This window comes from Cololabis saira, chromosome 7 (assembly GCF_033807715.1).
Source record: "Cololabis saira isolate AMF1-May2022 chromosome 7, fColSai1.1, whole genome shotgun sequence".
In the NCBI taxonomy this organism is placed as follows: Eukaryota; Metazoa; Chordata; class Actinopteri; order Beloniformes; family Belonidae; genus Cololabis; species Cololabis saira.
In genome coordinates, this window is record NC_084593.1 from 17,905,162 (window position 1) to 17,923,450 (window position 18,289).

At 40.3% G+C, this 18,289-nt stretch overlaps 1 protein-coding gene across 6 annotated transcripts in view; it reads left to right on the forward strand.

Annotated features, from left to right (window-relative positions):
• The window catches only part of gria2b (glutamate receptor, ionotropic, AMPA 2b), an 86,375-nt gene that overhangs the window by 42,979 nt on the left and 25,107 nt on the right, over positions 1–18,289 (forward strand). For all 6 annotated transcript variants that reach the window (XR_009782882.1, XM_061724899.1, XM_061724894.1 and 3 more), the window contains exons 3-4: positions 230–469; positions 17,933–18,129. Coding sequence is in view for 5 of the 6 variants with exons in the window: in XM_061724899.1 (XP_061580883.1) it covers positions 230–469; positions 17,933–18,129 (437 nt within the window). In the remaining variant the exon portion in view is untranslated. The remainder of the gene's footprint in view (positions 1–229; positions 470–17,932; positions 18,130–18,289) is intronic.

An 18,289-nucleotide genomic window follows, 5' to 3' on the forward strand; every position in this document is an offset into this window, starting at 1 on the left:
GAGCCTCATCATCATAGCCTCCCCGCCCACTCAGAATCCCGCATAGATAATGAGGTTAGGGAATGGGAAGATAAAGACATGGCTCCGAGGCTGAATTTCTAATTTATTTAGCAAAAACAATCAAAAGCTTGTTTTTAAGACATTCAATTCCTGTTTAAAATAGGTATTAGATGCCATAATATGTCCCCTTTAAGTATCATGCCTTAAAAGCATTCTCTTTCTTCTTCAGTCTGTTCGCAGTTCTCAAGAGGGGTGTATGCCATCTTCGGATTCTACGACAAGAAGTCCGTCAACACCATCACGTCGTTTTGTGGAACGCTCCACGTCTCCTTCATAACGCCCAGCTTCCCCCTGGATGGAAACCAGCAGTTCATCATCCAGATGCGGCCTGATATCAAGGGCCCCCTCCTCAGTCTCATCGAGTACTACAAGTGGGACAAGTTTGCCTATCTGTACGACAGCGATCGAGGTGAGTCAAGGGCAGCCTTAATGCATTTTGGAAAGTTCAACTGCGGCTACTATTGCTTTAAAGGTCTCCCCGGTTCAATTAAAAAGATTGCACACATGCCAAGCAGTAAAAAATAGGGCTGAACGATTTTTGAAAATAATCTAATTGCGACTTTTTTCCTCAATATTGCGATTGCGATTTAATATGCGATTATTTTTTCAAGGTCCTGTTCTCATGTATTTTTCAGTCTGTTTTATAATAAACGATGTCAGATTTATTTAAAGCACAGATTACAACAATAAAGAAAACAAATCTGTGGCTTTACCTCTTTAACACGTGTGTTATGGGTCGTCTTCTCTGAACCCAATTACACAACACCAAACCGGGTTAAACTTTAGCCAAAACGAGGCGTAGTTTAATAGAGAAACACAAAAAAACTCCCACAGGGAACAAAAAGAACTTCTTCACAAGTAACTCAAAAATCACAGGGAGAAAAAAAACACCAGCAAACAACTAACAAACCAACAAAGCTCAGAGTTAACTAAACGAACCAGCAATGAACAACTGGCAGCCCCGCCCTTTAACCTCCTGATGAGGAGCTGCAGGTTCAGGCTCACAGCGCGACTGTCCGCCGACGCCCGGCTCGTGCTCCTCGCCACGCCGACTCCGCGCTCATATATTTCCTCCGCAGCCCGCTCCCGGAGGAAAACCCCGCCCGGCCGAGCCCTAACACTGAGGCCATGGTATTTAGGTTACGCGGCACTGTTGACTTGTTTTTCCTGCCGGATCTGCTCTTCCCGCTCTGCTCACTCGCACATTACGTTACCAGATCACGTGACTGGTCAAATAGCAGCCTTTGCAGTTAGAAAATCTCGTTTTATCACATCGCGATATTATCGCAAATGCAATTAATCGTTCAGCCCTAGTAAATAAGAAAATAAATCCACTGTTTGCGAGCAACACAGCACAGGTGAGGCCCGATCGGGGCACGTCGGTCCAGGACAAACAGTGTCATATGCAGTCGACTGTAGCAGCTCCTGCGTTAGAGCCTTTTTATGTAACATCAAGGAGAGTTGGCTCAGTCAGCGTCATCTCACGGTACAGTAGTCATGAAGTGACCTGCAGCTGTATATTTCCATCCTCGCTCGAAATAGAGGTGTGATTTGTTTTCCCCGTGTCCACATGGTATTAAAATCACCATGGAGAGGAAAAGCTGCACCTTGCTTTCGAGCCAACATGTGTTTTACTGTGCCAAAGTGCTGATTAATAGACCCGTGTGCACTCTAACCTGCTCGCACACAGAGCTATTGATTGAGAATTCAAGATTTCTTGTCAACAAATCTGTAATAAAGAGTAATTACTTGTTGTCATATTGTTTTTCTTGATATTCAATAGGCCTGTGTTGAAAAAATCGATTCTAAATCGATTCTCATGTTAATTCCTAAAAATAGATTCATATGTCTAAAGATCGATTATTTTTCATCATTACATTTTCACCCGGTGAACGTTAATACCAGCAGTCACGTCATTTAATTCACACATGCACCTGGTGTGAAACTATCTAACAATGAACATGTCGTCTAAGAGCAGCTGCAGCGTTAACAAAGCACTGGTTTTGAAAACTCCTCAACTAAATGAACTTTTCTTTAGAGAAAATGCTGGATTTTTCAGCTTAATTTCTAAATGTTATATTAGTTCAATGAAGTTCATATTATCTATATTTACTATAGCTTGTTTGGTTTCTCTGTTATCGGACACACGGTTTGTCATGAAATACCTGAAAAATGCCGGGTGCTTCATGGCCAGCTGTGTGTCTGGTGACAGAATAAATCAGACAAGATAAAATGATTACTGCATGAGCTGTTGCAATTTCTTACTTTTTTGCAGTTTAAATGGATATTTATTTCTTAGTTATTTCACAGTAATTATTGTGAAATCATCATTTCACTAGTTATTTTACAGTCATATAATTCAGGCAACGGCTCAAAAAACATTTTCAATAACACTAACACAAAACAATATCCGATCGAATCGGATAGAATCAAATCCTGATAATTGATTCTGAATCTTAAGAATCCGAATCAAATCGATTCTTGACATTTGACTCGATACCCAGCCCTAATATTCAAGTGTATTTACTGTGATGGCGTTAGCAAATCCTGTGCTGAATACTGACACAGTCCATTTACATTTCTGGCATAAAAAAAAGCCAAGCTGGCACCATTAATTCATTAAATGCTTTACTGAAATTTAGATTTACATTTAATTAATCTAATATTTTACTTATCGTGTAAAGGGAAGCTATGCTGAATATTCACAGCATTTAAGTAGAATTTTGTAACTTAACTGAACCATCAGAGGTTCAATGAGGATTAACGAGGGGAATGGAGCACTTTAGCAGCCCACTGGTGGGCTTAATGGAAAACAGTCCTAACAGGGTGTCTGCCAGTTACAATCCAGGCAGCAATCACTACTCATATCATTTATAATACATACAATATGCAGACGAATTAAAAACTAAATTCTGTTTGTTTTTCTGCTCCCTGACTAGCGGGGCAGAACCGGGGACAATTACAGTGTAATGTTTTTAGTCTAGGAGTATAAAATCAGCCACTGTTGGGTAGTTGAGCTCATTTTCAGCCCTATAATGAGTCAAACCTAATGAAGTCCTCAATGGCATGTACTATGTTTACTTTATTAAAGTAGAGATTATAGTTTTTGCTCAGCTTACTCTGAGCATGACAATACCACTTGTATTCATTTTTTTTGTTTTTTTTGCTCGTTTTTAATGCAAGCCACCTAAAACTATACTGAGCAAATCAGTAAGACAGGAAGTCAGACATAGGACTGGTACAGGAAATCTATTCAGTTTTCAAAATAAAACAATGATGAAGAAACTTATTATGTGTCAGATTGTTGCACTAAATGAGGATTTTAACGATGGATGATGAAAGGATCAGTGTTTGAATTGATGTCATAATACATCCTAACTAATCACAGGTGGTGTTTTTTTAGGTTTGTTGTTTTTTAGATAACTCCACAAAGAACAAGCCTTGGGATGCAGCAGTATAAGATGGTAAAGGGGTAACTGAGCTATTATTTAAAGTAGTTGAAAGGAACATTTGTAATTTTAAGGTCTAAGGGTGTCTTTACAGATGTGGTGGTTAGTTCACTTTTACAACAGTGACTACGTTTACATGCAGTCAAAATTGGGGTTAAAGGGGACCTATTATGAAAAACACGTTTTAACATATATAAAGTGGTCTCCCCTCACCCTGCCGGCACAGGGGAGACAAAATACCATGAATTTCTGCAGGGTCTCTGACCCCCGCCGGACAGAGTCCCCCAGTGTCACGTGTTTTTTTTTGAGCCAATTAAAATCTGCTCCCGTCGTGACGTCACGACGGGAGCAGATTTCCATAGGTTCAGCCTCCGCTGCTGAAACCACGCCCACAACCAGCTCTCTACGGAGCTGGAGCGGCGCTTCCTTCAGTCAGTCGGACGCGGCGCCGGGGCGGAGCGGATCCGGGTTAAATCATCCAGGTTCCCGGGTGGTTTGGGAGCTGGATCCTCGGAGGTCCGTCCCAGGCTGGACCAGCTTCACCCTCCGAGATTTTCAGGCAAATCTGTCGGTTTGATCACCGGTAACGGGCGATGCGCACAGGATGCGCTCCGGAGCCGATCTGTGCCCGTCGCGCAGCATCCGCCGGTTAGATCCGGCTGAAATTCCGCTGGTCGGTCCCCGGGAGTCCCTGCTACCAGTCCAGGCCGGTTCCTGCGGTCCCGGCCGGTCGGAACCGGTCAGATTTCCCCGTTAAAGCCGCGGTGATGCGCGCTGCTCTAGCAGCGCTGCTCCCGCCAGCCAGCATTCAGCATCCGCCGGGTAGATCCGGCTTAAATAGTGCATAAATGTTATTTATATACAACTCATATTTTATTTTTTTAACAATAAAGTTTCCATTTGTGAAAATTCAGTGTTGTGATAATTTACAGGCTCGGGCTGCTCTGGCGGAGCGAGGTTTATGCTCCTCCCCTGCTACACGTCATTCAGGGAGCCAATTAGCACAGAGCCTCATTATCATACCCCCCCCTTCCCTAAAAATGAGGCGCAGAAAAAGAGGTTAGAAGCGGTAAAACTAGTGACAGGGCCCACAGGCTGGATTTATGATTTATGTAGAAAAAACAAGCTTTAGATTGTTTTTAAGACATTCAAGGCCTGTTTAAAATATACATTAAATGTCATAATAGGTCACCTTTAAGGTTAATATTCCGGTTACTGAAACGTTGGGAATAATCTGTTTCCATGCGTGAGCTAACAGGGTTATCCTTGTTTCCATGGTGATCGGAATCATTTGGGATATCTGGATCAAACCAGCGACGCACAGAGTTGTCATGACGCAATTCCCCTCATTTCTGCTTCTTCTTCCTGTATCCAAATCCAAAACAACAACAATAACAGCAGCACGGTGGATAATCATCAGCCCAGTAGAAGTCGCCTTCTTTTGCGCTTTGGTGCTGGTACTGACCCACCACCAGGACTTAAAACTATTCCTCGTCGCCTTCTTCATTAATGGAAGAGAACGTGAAGAATGGCAAATGGAGCCGGATCTGTGGCATCCATATCCATGCTATCCGTTTTCACCAGAGCAGCCCGGACACTTTGGATGAAGGTGCGCAGTCAGGACTGGTGGGAACGGGTCGTAATGATGGAGTTCACCGACGCCGACTCGTTTCTCCATGTTTATAAGAACTTCCTGGAGTCAAAAGACAAAGATTCCTTGTGAAAAGAACAAATTCCTGTTCCTTTTGATGGGGAAATCCCGTTAGGAAAAGGAGTAACCCAGAGGTCATATTCAGGTTTTTAATAACCGGAATATGAGCAAATTCCGGTTATTCAAAGTAGGGCTGGGCGATATATCGAGTATGTTCGATGTATCTCAGCTTCTACTATGTACAAAATGACTCTATCGTGAATATTCGAGTATACATTGTCACGCATTTGCTTTTAGCCGCGGGCATTAAATTACAGGCTTTTCTCACTCTCTCGTCTCGTCTCTCCTTCTGAGACATAAAACAAGCGCTCCTAGTACATACGTCAGTCACGTGCTGTCGTGCGTGCATTATCGTACGCCCCCGACCAGCTGCTGGTGTCGGCGCTGCTGTCTGGTCCGCCGCTCAGTTCCACCCCGCTTTAACTTTAACTTAACTTTAACTTTCCAAAACTCGGCCTGTTTGCGCCGTGAGCTCATCTGCGCGGTTGCTACGCGCAACAGACTCTTTTCAAAGCAAACTGGGATGGTTTAGTAAAGACGGGAGGGGATGTTTTCTCCTCGCACGCCGCGCTGATGCAGCTCCCACTATAGCCTGATTTATGGTTCCGCGTTAAATCGACGCAGATCCTACGCCGTAGGGTATGGCATAGTCTACAGCGTAGTATCTGCGTTAGTATAACGCGGAACCATAAATCAGCCTCATGCCATTCAGTGCGACACCCGTCCGCGCACAGCCGAGCCATCCAGAGCTGAGAAACGTCTAGTGTTGCTTAAATGTGGCCACATGAAATAAATCACTATCATCGAAACAAAGTTAAACAAGACTATATGACGTCATATTTCTAAAAGAAAGTGAAAGTGATGCAAAGTAAAAGAGGAAAGGATGAAACATTGCAGTCCCTACATCTACATTAGTCTGAATATAAAGGTGCTCTAAAGGCCCCTCCTGCTCAGAGCAGCTCATCCTGGTAAAACCAGGTAAAACCAGGTAAAACCAGGTAAAACCAGGACCAGAGGATGTTCTTAGCAGATGTTCTTCAGACGGGGAGTCAGTGAGATGCACTTTTTATATTTGTGCCACTCAATGCTTAGTAACTGTTTAATAAATATAGTTTTGGTAAATTTGACTTATTCCCCCTTTTTGCATGAAAGTTAGTTAAAATTGGCATATATTAATGAGGTATGAACAAGAATGTTTTAATGTAGACATATAGAATCATCATCCTGGTGTGATTGTATGAATCAAAGTGTTAATTCAAAGCTAAGGCAAAATATCGAGATATATATCGTGTATCGTGACATGGCCTAAAAATATCGAGATATTAATAAAAAGCCATATCGCCCAGCCCTAATTCAAAGGGGTTATTGGTGTTTACATGGCCGTGCAAAACTGGGTTATTGCTAATATTTCGGTTAGAAAAGAGTTATTGACTGCATGGAAACGTAGTCACTGTCTAAGATTTACTTTTGTTTTGTCTCTGTAATTACTTTCCTGGGTCAGTCACCACCGGCATTGCGTCTGCTGTAGGTGTGAGAGCTACTGTAGCTTCATCAGTGTCCATGTTTGACAGGGACCTGAAGCAACGAGCAGTCGTCCCACTGGGCCTTTGGCTGGTTTTAGCCGATAGCAGGGACAGACTGCTTCAGCTAGATGATACTTCCATAAAAGTAAGGACATATCCCCTCACATGGAATTGAAACTGATATTTAATAGGAACAAAAATCCACTGCGCTGCTTTAAAAGTCACAAAAGTGACCAAACGAATGTGGAAATTCTGAAAAATCTGTGCGAAGTACGGAGCTGGAAGGTTTATAGTGAACATAACTTAACTGTGTCACAATGTCCTTGGAGGATTAATGGGCTATGCTTACTCTTAACCTAAACCTTACATCAATTTCATTTTAATCCTAACCCTGGAACTAAATTTAAATGCTCAAAAGACCCTTCAAACATGTGGAGTTCAGCATTTCAGTTCAGCCTCGTCAGACCACAGTGCTCTCAGTGCTAACTCTGGTCAATTAAAACTGTTTATTAACATGTCTAAAGTCCTTGTAGGAAGCTCTTAATAAACAAGAAGACAGTATGAGAGTTACATTATAATGATGCAGCTGTCTTTGGTTCTGACGTTAATAACATTTCACATCGACACATTCGTTCACAGAAACTCATACTTCAGCTTCATTATGAATTTTCCCATCGGGGACAATTTCTATTCAATTCTATGCTATTCTATTCAAGACTAGCTGGACTTGACAATGGCTGATTAAAAAGAATCCCCTTTTTTCTTGATGTCTGCCCAGCGAAGTGTGAATCCCTCGTCACTGTCCTGAATTTATGACAGATGAACTAAAATCATCAGCCCTCATCATATCCAGATCCTTTTTTACATTCAAATCTATTCAGCAGTTATTCTTTCATCCCTTTCATTAGTGATTCTTTTCCATGTCACACTGATAACATCAAAGTCTGAAATAATATATTTCTTGGAGCGTTGGACATTTTTCTTCGGAGTAGTTGTCACAGGCCATGGAGGGATGAATGCAATGAAAAGCGCAGCTTCTGATATTCAGTTAGCCGTGTGTGACAATGTGCAATAAAGATGATAACAGCATAATTGCAGCTCATGCATTTTATTACGTTGCTGTGTCATGCAACTAATTTCCTACCATCACCTTCTGACTGTGATTTTGTGACTTGCACCTTTGGAAAACTATGCAGTCTCTTGAAGGTAACAGTGTCATTCTTTTTTAGTTTCTGCAACTTTCATAAAAACCATGGAAATAAGGCCTCAGTAGTTCCCTTTTCCTGTACTAAAGCATGATTGTCATCCCTGTAATACTCTTGTTTTAAACTATCAAGAATAATGTTACTTTGAAGGGGACCTATTATGGCAACTAATACCTATTTCAAACAGGCCTTGAATGTCTTTAAAAACAAGCTTTTGATTGTTTTTGCTAGATAAATTAGAAATTCAGCTTCTGAGCCATGTCTTTATCATCCCATTCTCTAACCTCATTATCTATGCAGGATTCTGAGTGGGCGGGGCTATGATAATGAGGCACTGTGCTGATTGGCTGCCTGAATGACGCGATACACATCTATGAAAAAATGGCGGAAGGTCCGGCTGGTGGAGTTTGTTGTGGGCGTGGTTTCATGCATCGGAGGCCAACCAATGTAAATCGCATTTTGGTTACGTAACGAAAGGGAGCAGAATCTGAACAGCTCGTAGAAGCCTCATCCCACTGGACGACTCATCCGGGCGGCTGTACAGACACTGCAGCTTTGGTTGCTTTCCTCCTTCTCTGAGTTGGCAGGCTGAGGGGAGACCACTTTATATATGTTAGAGCAAGAAAAAACCTGTTTTTCAGAATAGGTCCCCTTTAAGTACTCTAAAAAACGTGTTGGAAACACTTTAAGAAAAATATAAAAGCCCTTTTTGGCTGTTCAATGTCAATAAAAGCCCAAAGGTGGCTTATGGCAACATTTAAATGGAACACTGAGTGTCTTAAGTAGGTAACAGGAGGAAATCATCCCAGACGAGTGAGATGGCTTCATGTTTAGACTGAATGCATCGTACTGTTCTGCCAATGGATTAGGAAGGATTACCTTAAACACTATCATTTTACATCACTAGAACCAATCTCCCAATGAATCTTTTTCCCCCTCACACTCTTTTTCACTCCCAGCATCCTCCTTGATGAGAGGAACTGTGCAGCCTCCTGCTGCAAGGTTCCACACTTCCTCTAATCTCCTTGCTATGCTTTTCAGTATTTGTTGTTAAGTCTTTTCTAGCCAGCCTCGCTCCGAACTACAGCAGGATCAAACAAGGCTGCCCTCTAAAATCAGAGACCTTTTTCGTAGCGTCCCCGATGCTAACGCGGGCGACGACCCGGTGTCCCCGCTGCGCGTCCACAGTGACACGATAAGAAGTCTGTTGTGCATATTTCCTCATTGCATTGGCTGTCTAATTAGGTCAGTGTGATCTCCTCATTCCCATGGCAACCAAAGAGTAGAAAGAGAGTGGGAGAGAGATGGAGGGACGGAGATTGTAAGTGACTGAGCTGGTTGGTAAATGATGCAACACTGTCTCTGTGTGGGTGTTTCTCAGGGAAGCAGGACAGGGGAGGCAATCATTTACCATGAATTTTATTAGGAAACTAAATCCAGGGGATTAAAACACCCCTGCAAGTGTCAGCTCAGGTGGATTGGGTCCTGCGGGCAGGATAGCACTCTTAGCATCTTTTTTTTTTTTTTTTTTTTTGCTAGGCTCAGTAAGTAACGATTTTGTCCTCAGATAAACATCTAGAAATGCATTTTTCATCAGCTCTTAAATGTTGCCACCCAGGTTTCCACTTCGGTAATGCTAGCCCACTAGCTGCAGGAGCACTTTAATAGTAGAGCTAATCCACGATGCCAACATGGTGCAACTGCAGGACCTAGTGTTCCTTTCATGTACCGAGGATTTTCACTGCAAGCAGCCAGAGATGCAACTCCTTCTTGATCCCAGGGCGTCAGATACTGCTGCTCGGCAAAAGCCGGTGGTGTCTCAGAAATAAGCACAAGCCGTCCCCTGAAATCTGTGCTTGTGACAGAATAATCGCTGTGCTTTTTGATGTAGGGAAGAAAAAACAGGAACAAAGATCCCATTGGGAATTTTGTAGAAGAGGAAGGCGTTGAAGAAGCCGCAGGACCTTTGATCGGACCTGGAGGTTTTAGGGTTGACTCTCATAGATTTGACTCTTGTATGAAACTTTTCTCTGCATGCATGCGCTTGCATGTCTGCGTGGGTGTGTGAGTGTTTGAAGACAAAAGAAGACAAAAGAAAAAGAATGGTATCGTATGAAACTCCAAAGTCACACACCCACAGTTTTCTTCTTAATTCACAGTTTAAGTCTTTGTATTATAACTGTCACCAACTGTGATTTTGACTCAGACGTTCGGTTCAGAAATAAGTTTGTGCTCAAAAATATACCTTTATATAGTGTTAACGATAGATGTTGAGACGAAGCATGGCATCTAATGTGTTACAGACTTATAAAAGCCTCAGCGATATCGGATGAGTCTGAGGCCAAGGATCAAACTATTATTTCTTGTTTTTTCATAATAAAAATAATAATCTTATATTATCATCTGAATACATTCAAGAACATGCCTATATGTTTTTCTTGCTGAGAAATGGTAAAACCTGCCGTTAACTGTCGTTTCTACACTCAGCAGCTCCTTCATTTAGCTTAGCCTCGGACCTGGAAATGTGCCTTCAGCTCAATAAGAATAATAATCCCTTTCTTCTTCTCACAGTGGAGACATTTTTGTGTTACAAAAGCAGCAAGAGAAAAAGTACCAAAATAGTAACAAAAATTAAAGATGCAAGCAGCGATGAACGGGCCATCGCACCCTTGTGCATGTTCAGGCGTGCTGCAGTGGAAGTGCTTGTATGACTTGCATGAGAAAGTTGTCCTTCCAGTGAACAGGGAATTTATATTTCCCCCGACGGCACCATTGATAAAGGTAGAGTAACAGTATAGAGGGAATGCGCATGACGTCACACATGCGACTTCACAGCGGGTTTCGCCCCCTGAGTGGCAGAAAGACTGAGTGGCAGAAAGACTGAGTGGCAGAAAGACTGAGTGGCAGAAAGACTGAGTGGCAGAAAGACTGAGTGTCAGAAAGACTGAGTGTCAGAAAGACTGAGTGGCAGCGTAGACTTTCAGTTTGAGCAACTGGAAAACATCTAAAATGGGAAAGAGCTGTTGTGCGATCGACTGTACTCATAGATTTAGCAAGAAATCGGAGTTATCGCTTTACAGACTGCCGAAAAATAAGCTTAAGAGAGACAAATGGATCGCTGCAATTGGCAGAAACAACTTGGCACCGAAACGTGGATTTGCGGTTCCCATTTTGTATCAGGTAATCTTGGATTTTTTGGCAGCTAACGTTAAACGGTCAAATCATAAAGTTCGGTGTCCTCATCACTTTAATTTCGCCAATAAATCCTGCCTTGAAGTAGAACCAATCGTCAAGACTTTTGTATGCCTTCAAGCTTTGCTTCGTGTATTTCCCCGGTGTAGAAATTAAGTACATATAAATATCAGGAAACTGGATTCGTGGCCAAATATTAATGTCCATGGACCACTGGTTCGTGGGGTAACTGTACGGGTCACTGTCAAGTCCAACTGCCTTTAATTTAAGCCCATAATCAGCTGTTATGCCGTCTTCTCCACTAGTTGCAGCCATTTTTGCTGATTTTATGCCACTCAGTGTGAGTAAGGGGGCTGGTCCAGTGGTGACATCAATGCAGACCCTCTATTTGTGTTTTTTGTGGTAAGGAATTTGCTCAGCACCGAAGCAGCTCAAGTTCAGCCACATAAACGCAAAGCATGCGGTGGCGAGCGCAGCCACAGCCAACGTTAGCAGCAAGAGCGTTGCCACAGCAACAATGTTACCACAGCAATGGTGTTACCACAGCAACGCTCTTCCCCAAACTAGACTCGAGGAGAACACCGCGCCAAAGATCCTCTATACAGAAGATAGCGCATTACCGTTACTGCCAATGGTATGAAATGGTATACACTTCCTGTCTCCTAAGTGGGCGTGGCCGCCCCTCTCCCCACATCGTTTTGGAACATACAACACTAGATACAGTACAACTTTCTTCCAAAAAGACTTAAAAAATAAACAGAATTATTAAGCAAAGAAGCTAGTTTTATTTTAGTTTTAAACTTCATTTTATCCGATGGGAAAACAATGAGAGCCCAATCTCGCGAGAGTTTGTTGCTCAGACAGAGACAGGTCTCAAACAAAGTTAATTTTCTCCTAATCTGTAGGTCTGAAAATTACCATTTTGGTGTCAGAATGTTCAGAAGGTTTTTGGCTTTTGAAAAATGGGTCCCATATTTACTTAGGTTACTATGGGGCGAAGGAATTGGTAATAATCTGTGCTCACGTTCACTTTTCCCATAGGACTCAATAGACTCAGGACCTACTTCCGGTCTCCTAAAGGGGCGTGGCAGTCACGTGACACAGATACAGGAACTCGAACCTTAGTGGGCTGTCTCGTGTATTAAACGTCTCTGACCGCGCGCATGCGCACGTCTACGACCAAGAGGCTAGCGAATGTTCCTGCCAAGTGGATGTAAATAACTAGGACTGCATCTGTTCAATCTGTTAAAAAATGAATTAATGACTTTATAACACCAATTTTTGTTCTTTTCTCAGCAATTTTTAGGTGAGATAAAAACAATAGATTAATTAGATTAATTAATTGCAGATCTTAATTAATTAATCAAACTTTTTAATCGCTTGACAGCACTATATACAATGTTATAATTTACATCGTGCATTTGGAAATATCTTTGGTTGGTATTATTGGACATGCATATTTATATTTCACGTGAAATTATTTATTCAAATATATTCAAACATATAGTTTTGGAACAGTGGTTATTATGTTTAGGCTAATCTAACCTTGCCAGGTGCCGGTGGTATATTTTAGTTACAGAAAAAGAGGCAAACTCTAAGTAACATTAACCCACAGAGGCTGTAAACTATTCAGACCACTTTCAGAGATTTGGATGTACGAGGAGAGGCTTCTGTTAGGTTTAATGATGTAAAATAAAATGGGCTCTTTAACTTTTATTATTTGTACAGTTTCAGAAAGGTGAAAAATGAATCCTTAAACAACCAACAAACAACTCATAATCTGAAGCAACGCCGGACGGCGGTGCTTCTGCGCCTGGTGGGATCCAGGGATTAAAGTGCTGTCTGCTACATGTTTATGGAAGTTTTAAATGGACTGTTAAGACCTGTAGATATAGTGACTGCATATTTTATGATCAGCATTGTAATGTTTAGACATTGAATGGCTGGTAGGTAATGGAGGGTAAAATAAAAGTTAAATGAATTCCTGTCCAACATCCCTGGAATTCTTGCATGGGAATGTCATTTTATCACTTTTAGAATTTTCTGTTTTCCGTATCCAATTTAGTTAAAGCAGCACAAGCTTTTCTTTTAAAAAATTAAAGCAATCATTTACTTGTTTTTGAGGAGGGAAGTGTCATTTTTCAGATAAAACTCAATCATAGACATGTGCTTAGCAGGAAACTGCCTGAGTTGCTGGCAGAATTGACGACTTGTAGTTTAGACTTCTGAAATGCATCTTGGCTCTTTAAAATTATTCAAATTTAAAGTTGAAAAGGAATAAATAAATCATGAAACAAACAACATCAATTAGAGATAAAAGTATGTTGATAATCTGTCACAAATATATGAATGTGTTCCTTTAAAAGGAAATTTCCAGAATTAAAATCCTTTCTCTTGCAAAAGTAACTAATCACGAAATTCTGCCTTGGTTTTACTCAAATCAAATCATTTTGCCATATCGTGATTCATTAGAGTGGTGCTTTACCAGAGATTATGCACGCAGTGGAGAGGTTTACTGGGCTCAAAATGTTAAACTACAGTGAATGAATGAGGACAAAGTGGCCTGAGGCAAAGACATTATTGCTCTGATAAATATATGCTCTAAGGTATTGAGCCATATCCGTCCATCCACTTTTCCTCCGTGAATTTATTCTAGCCTCATTTAAATTGTTTTGAATCATCTTCAAAGTTCTGTTCTCGGTGAGTTGCTCATGATCAGTATGCATGAAATTAGCGTTTTATATTGAAAGATTCATGAAAGAATAAAATGAGTTCCTCACTGGTAAAGTGAAGTAGGGGGATACTTGTGATTATTTCCTTGCTTACTCAATATTTTGCAGAAAACACAGTGCGACACAGTGAACAAATTAATCCTTTTTTCATCTGCTATACAACATTTAAATCAATACCACTTACAATAAATGGGAGACCATTTCTTCGTTTCCCCCCAGTGTTAGAGTTTGCTCGGGTGGAATAATCTCGGTAGTAATTCAGCACAAAGTACGTGTCACAGAAGTGATAATCACCTGCAAATGTACCCGTAGAGGCACTTTCTACTTCAGTTCTCATTTACAGTACGTTAAATGTGGAAAAAATAAAACAGTTGTTTATTAAAATGACATTAAGTTACTTGAACAGATCTTTGTTTTTCGTTGTAAACTTTTGCGTCAAAGGCAGATGCGGCATCATATTTACAGTGTTTTATTAGCATTTACCCTTTCAAATAAACATACAATCAAGTGTATGTTGTACTGACGATAACAGCAACATTTTGTCACATTTAGCTTCAAACAATGTTTCAAAAAGCAGTGTGAATTTTTAAAGTCAGTTTTTAGCACATATACAAAAATGTTTGTTGACTTAGAAATATATTATATAATTACATCTAAATATTAAATATTACACCTAAATGTTGAATATTAAATCTAAAAGTCAAATGTTATATCTCAATGCTAAATCTAAATTTAAATGTTAAATCTAAATGTTTCGGATTAAACTAAATATTTAGCTAATATCCCCTGCCGGTAACAGGAAGTATCAAAATAAAAGCTTGAGGCCTTCAGGCTGTGTTTATAGAATTAAATAATTAATTAAAACCAACTTATCGGTGGAAAATTAACTGAAAATACACGTCAAATGAGAAAAGAAAATGTTGATATATGTCTAAGTGTTTATTTCCCCTGATAAGTTGGTTTTAACTAATTTTTTTATGTTTTATTGTCATTTTTTCCTTTTTTAGGTAAAAGAAACTAGGATTCTGAGCCCTAGTTTGTAACACGATATAACCAACACTGTACACTTTAAAAATGACAAAACAAAAACAACGAAAAAAACTAAACATGTTTTATGAAATCATATTTGCTGTATTCTTGTGTTATGAAAGGTGGAATGCAAAGCAAAATCAAATTTCAAAATCAAGTTCCCTAATATTAATTGCAGGTTATCAAATCAGGCTATTTGTATTATAACTAATAATTAAAAGAAATGCATGATTATAACTTTTTTTTTGTCTGCATATATATTAATGGTTAATACCATGTTGGTAAGAACCTAAGGCATATATATATATATATATATATATATATATATATATATATATATATATATATATATATATATGCATTTTTGAAATAAACATTACATATCTATATATACATATATATACATACATTCCCCTTTTTTTTTTAAATACAATGTCTATACAATACACAATACATGTAACAAACCGTCTTTACTATGTTGTAAGTACATTGTAGAAAATGGAGAATTAAAACTGTAGCAAAAATTAATGAAGAATTAGCTGTTCATTTAACTTTTTGTCGACATTCATTTATCGTCCTTCCTCTAAATCACTCAAAGTCCGAATGACCTCATTAATTATCACTGTAACCGTGACATTTGACAACACAATGAATACCTCACCCTGACCACAACGTTTAATCCACTCAGGTAAAAATGCAAGCATCCATTTCTCTCGCCACCGTCGTAAAAACCACAGCTGGGTCGCATGACATTGATTACATCTGTAATTCACAACATTGTATCGAGTGGGAGCGAAACACTCAACCCTTTTATCAAACCACTCTCTAACTGCTCTCTGCTGACCAGGGATCGATATCAGCTAAGACTCAACAATGAAGCTACAATGCCTGCGTAATGGGAATATTATCCTGCACTCCTTACATCTCCTGTCTACTCCGGGAGAGGCTGTGCCGAACATAACACGCTTTTATCATCATGATTATTAGGGCCCGAGCACTTACAGTGCGAAGACCCTATTGTATCTGTAGGAATTTTAATTTTTCTCGTTTTTTTTTTTTCTGACGAAATCAGGGCCTTTTTGCCCCCCTTAATGTATCCCCAAAAGTCACCAAATTTTGCACGCAAGCCAGGCCTGGCGATTTTCATGGTTTGCATTAATGGGCGTGGCCTAATGGCTCAACAGCGCCCCCTAGGAAACTTTGTGCCTCAAGCCCCACAATACAGTTTGACGTACATGCACGAAAATCGGTACACACCTGTTTCATGTCGCAACATAAAGAAGAGTCACTTGGCGCCATGGCCGAAACCTAACAGGAAGTCGGCCATTTTGACTTAATCGTGTAATTTTGGCGCAATTTATGTCATTCCTTCAGCAGTTAATGCGGTCCGAACCGTAACGTGCACCCAGGTGTGTTATACATCAAAATGTGCGTCTCCATCCTGCGACGACGCGATTACTTTTCTCACTCAAAAGCGTTACCGTGGCGACGCCAGACGCCAAAAAGCATGGCTCCCCTTCATCTGATTGGTCCATATTTGATAGTTCCTACTTTCTGCCATAACTTTTGAATGGTTTGACATAAAGACTCGTGGGTGGTGTCACCGGACTCGGTTTTGAGTCCTTGAACATAATTGGTGCAAATTAGCCCCGCCCATTCTTCTGATTGGTCGATATTTATAGTCCCTATTTTCTGCCATAACATTTGAATGGTTTGATATAGAGAGTCGTGGGTGGTGTCATCCGCTAAATGTCCAGGCCTGAAGAATTTACATGCAAGTCATACAAGCACTTCCACTGCATCATGCCTGAACGTGCACAAGGGTGCGAGGGCCCGTTCATCGCTGCTTGCAGCTTTAATTACCATTTATATTCATGAATTAATTTTGGGTATTTTTTCCAATGTTTGTACTTTGTGTAATCTATGAATTAAATGAAGATCAGGAGCTGAGAATGACAGATGTGTTAGAAAAAAACAGACAGGAGAAAGATATCTGTGCAGACTGTGGAAAAAGGAAAAAACTAAATCAAAATCTCTGAGAAAAGCAAGGACACGCACAAACAAAGTCATTGAGCAGCGCCGGCACTGATGCAGTCAAGTGTATTGTTAGATGTTTTTACCTCCCACATTGTAGTCAGGTTCAAAAGAGAACACCTGTGACTCATCCTGATCATCTTTACGTAAGCCGCAGAGTCGCTGTAAAACCTCCACTCGGCCTGAATAAGCAAACAATAAACTAAATCGTTCTGTAACCATAAAGCCTTGCTTTTGACAAGACATGTATGCCACTGTTTATTTTTATTTTTCAGCTTTTTCCTACTCCTGGCTCTGGCCTGTAGTTTGATTTGAAGATTTTATTTCGAACATGCATGATAAAGAAAGAGTACAAAAAAGTAAAAATACACATATATATATATATATATATATATATATATATATATATATATATATATATATATATATATATATATATATATATATATATATATGTACAACACTTCATATAATAATAGTTCACGGATCCACCAACATGCTCGAAAAGGAGTAGGAATGAAGTAACCACTTATCGAGTTCTACCCCTGAATCTTACATACATTCTTACATCTAACATTCTTGCATATAATAAGAAGAGTTTCAGTAAGATTCCTTATAAAACACCCATACCAACTTCAATAACTGTTCTATACAGTGATATAATACTCAATTATATGTATATATAACTATAGTCAAAATCAAAGCAAATCAAAGCAAACAAAAGAAAACAAAACAAACGCCTGTTTAGTTAAATTGATTACTATTGAAAGTTTGATTCGGTGTTGCCTATTATGGCTCCACAAAAGAAAAAAGAATAAAGCTTAAGATCATATACGTATTAGGGATTAGGGGACTGCTTTTTAGGGAAAAAGCAAATTCAACACATGCCTTCAAACTCTGGTTTATTATTTTTTTCATCACAGCCTCAAGTTATTGGTGATTCAGAGTCATACGGAGAATCTGAGTAACGTTATAACTCACCCATTTCGATCCGCAGGCCTCACAACACTGCAGGTTGTTCTGGATACAGCGGCAGAAAAGAAGTGGCAGGTGACGGCCATCAACGTGGGGAACCTCAAAGATGAGAGGAAGGACGAGGCCTATCGCTCGCTCTTCCAAGATCTGGAGAACAAGAAAGAGAGGAGGGTGATCCTGGACTGCGAACAGGACAAAGTGAAAGACATCATGGACCAGGTATCGTAGACGGTTCGCTCGGCATCTCTGTTTTAGGGTGCTTTCACACCTGTCCCGTTTGGAGCAGTTGTTCTGAAACAGGGAGCGTTTCCCCCTAAAGATCAGTTCGTTTGGGATATATGACACAGCAATCGCGCTCGGATGCGGCACAAAACAAGCG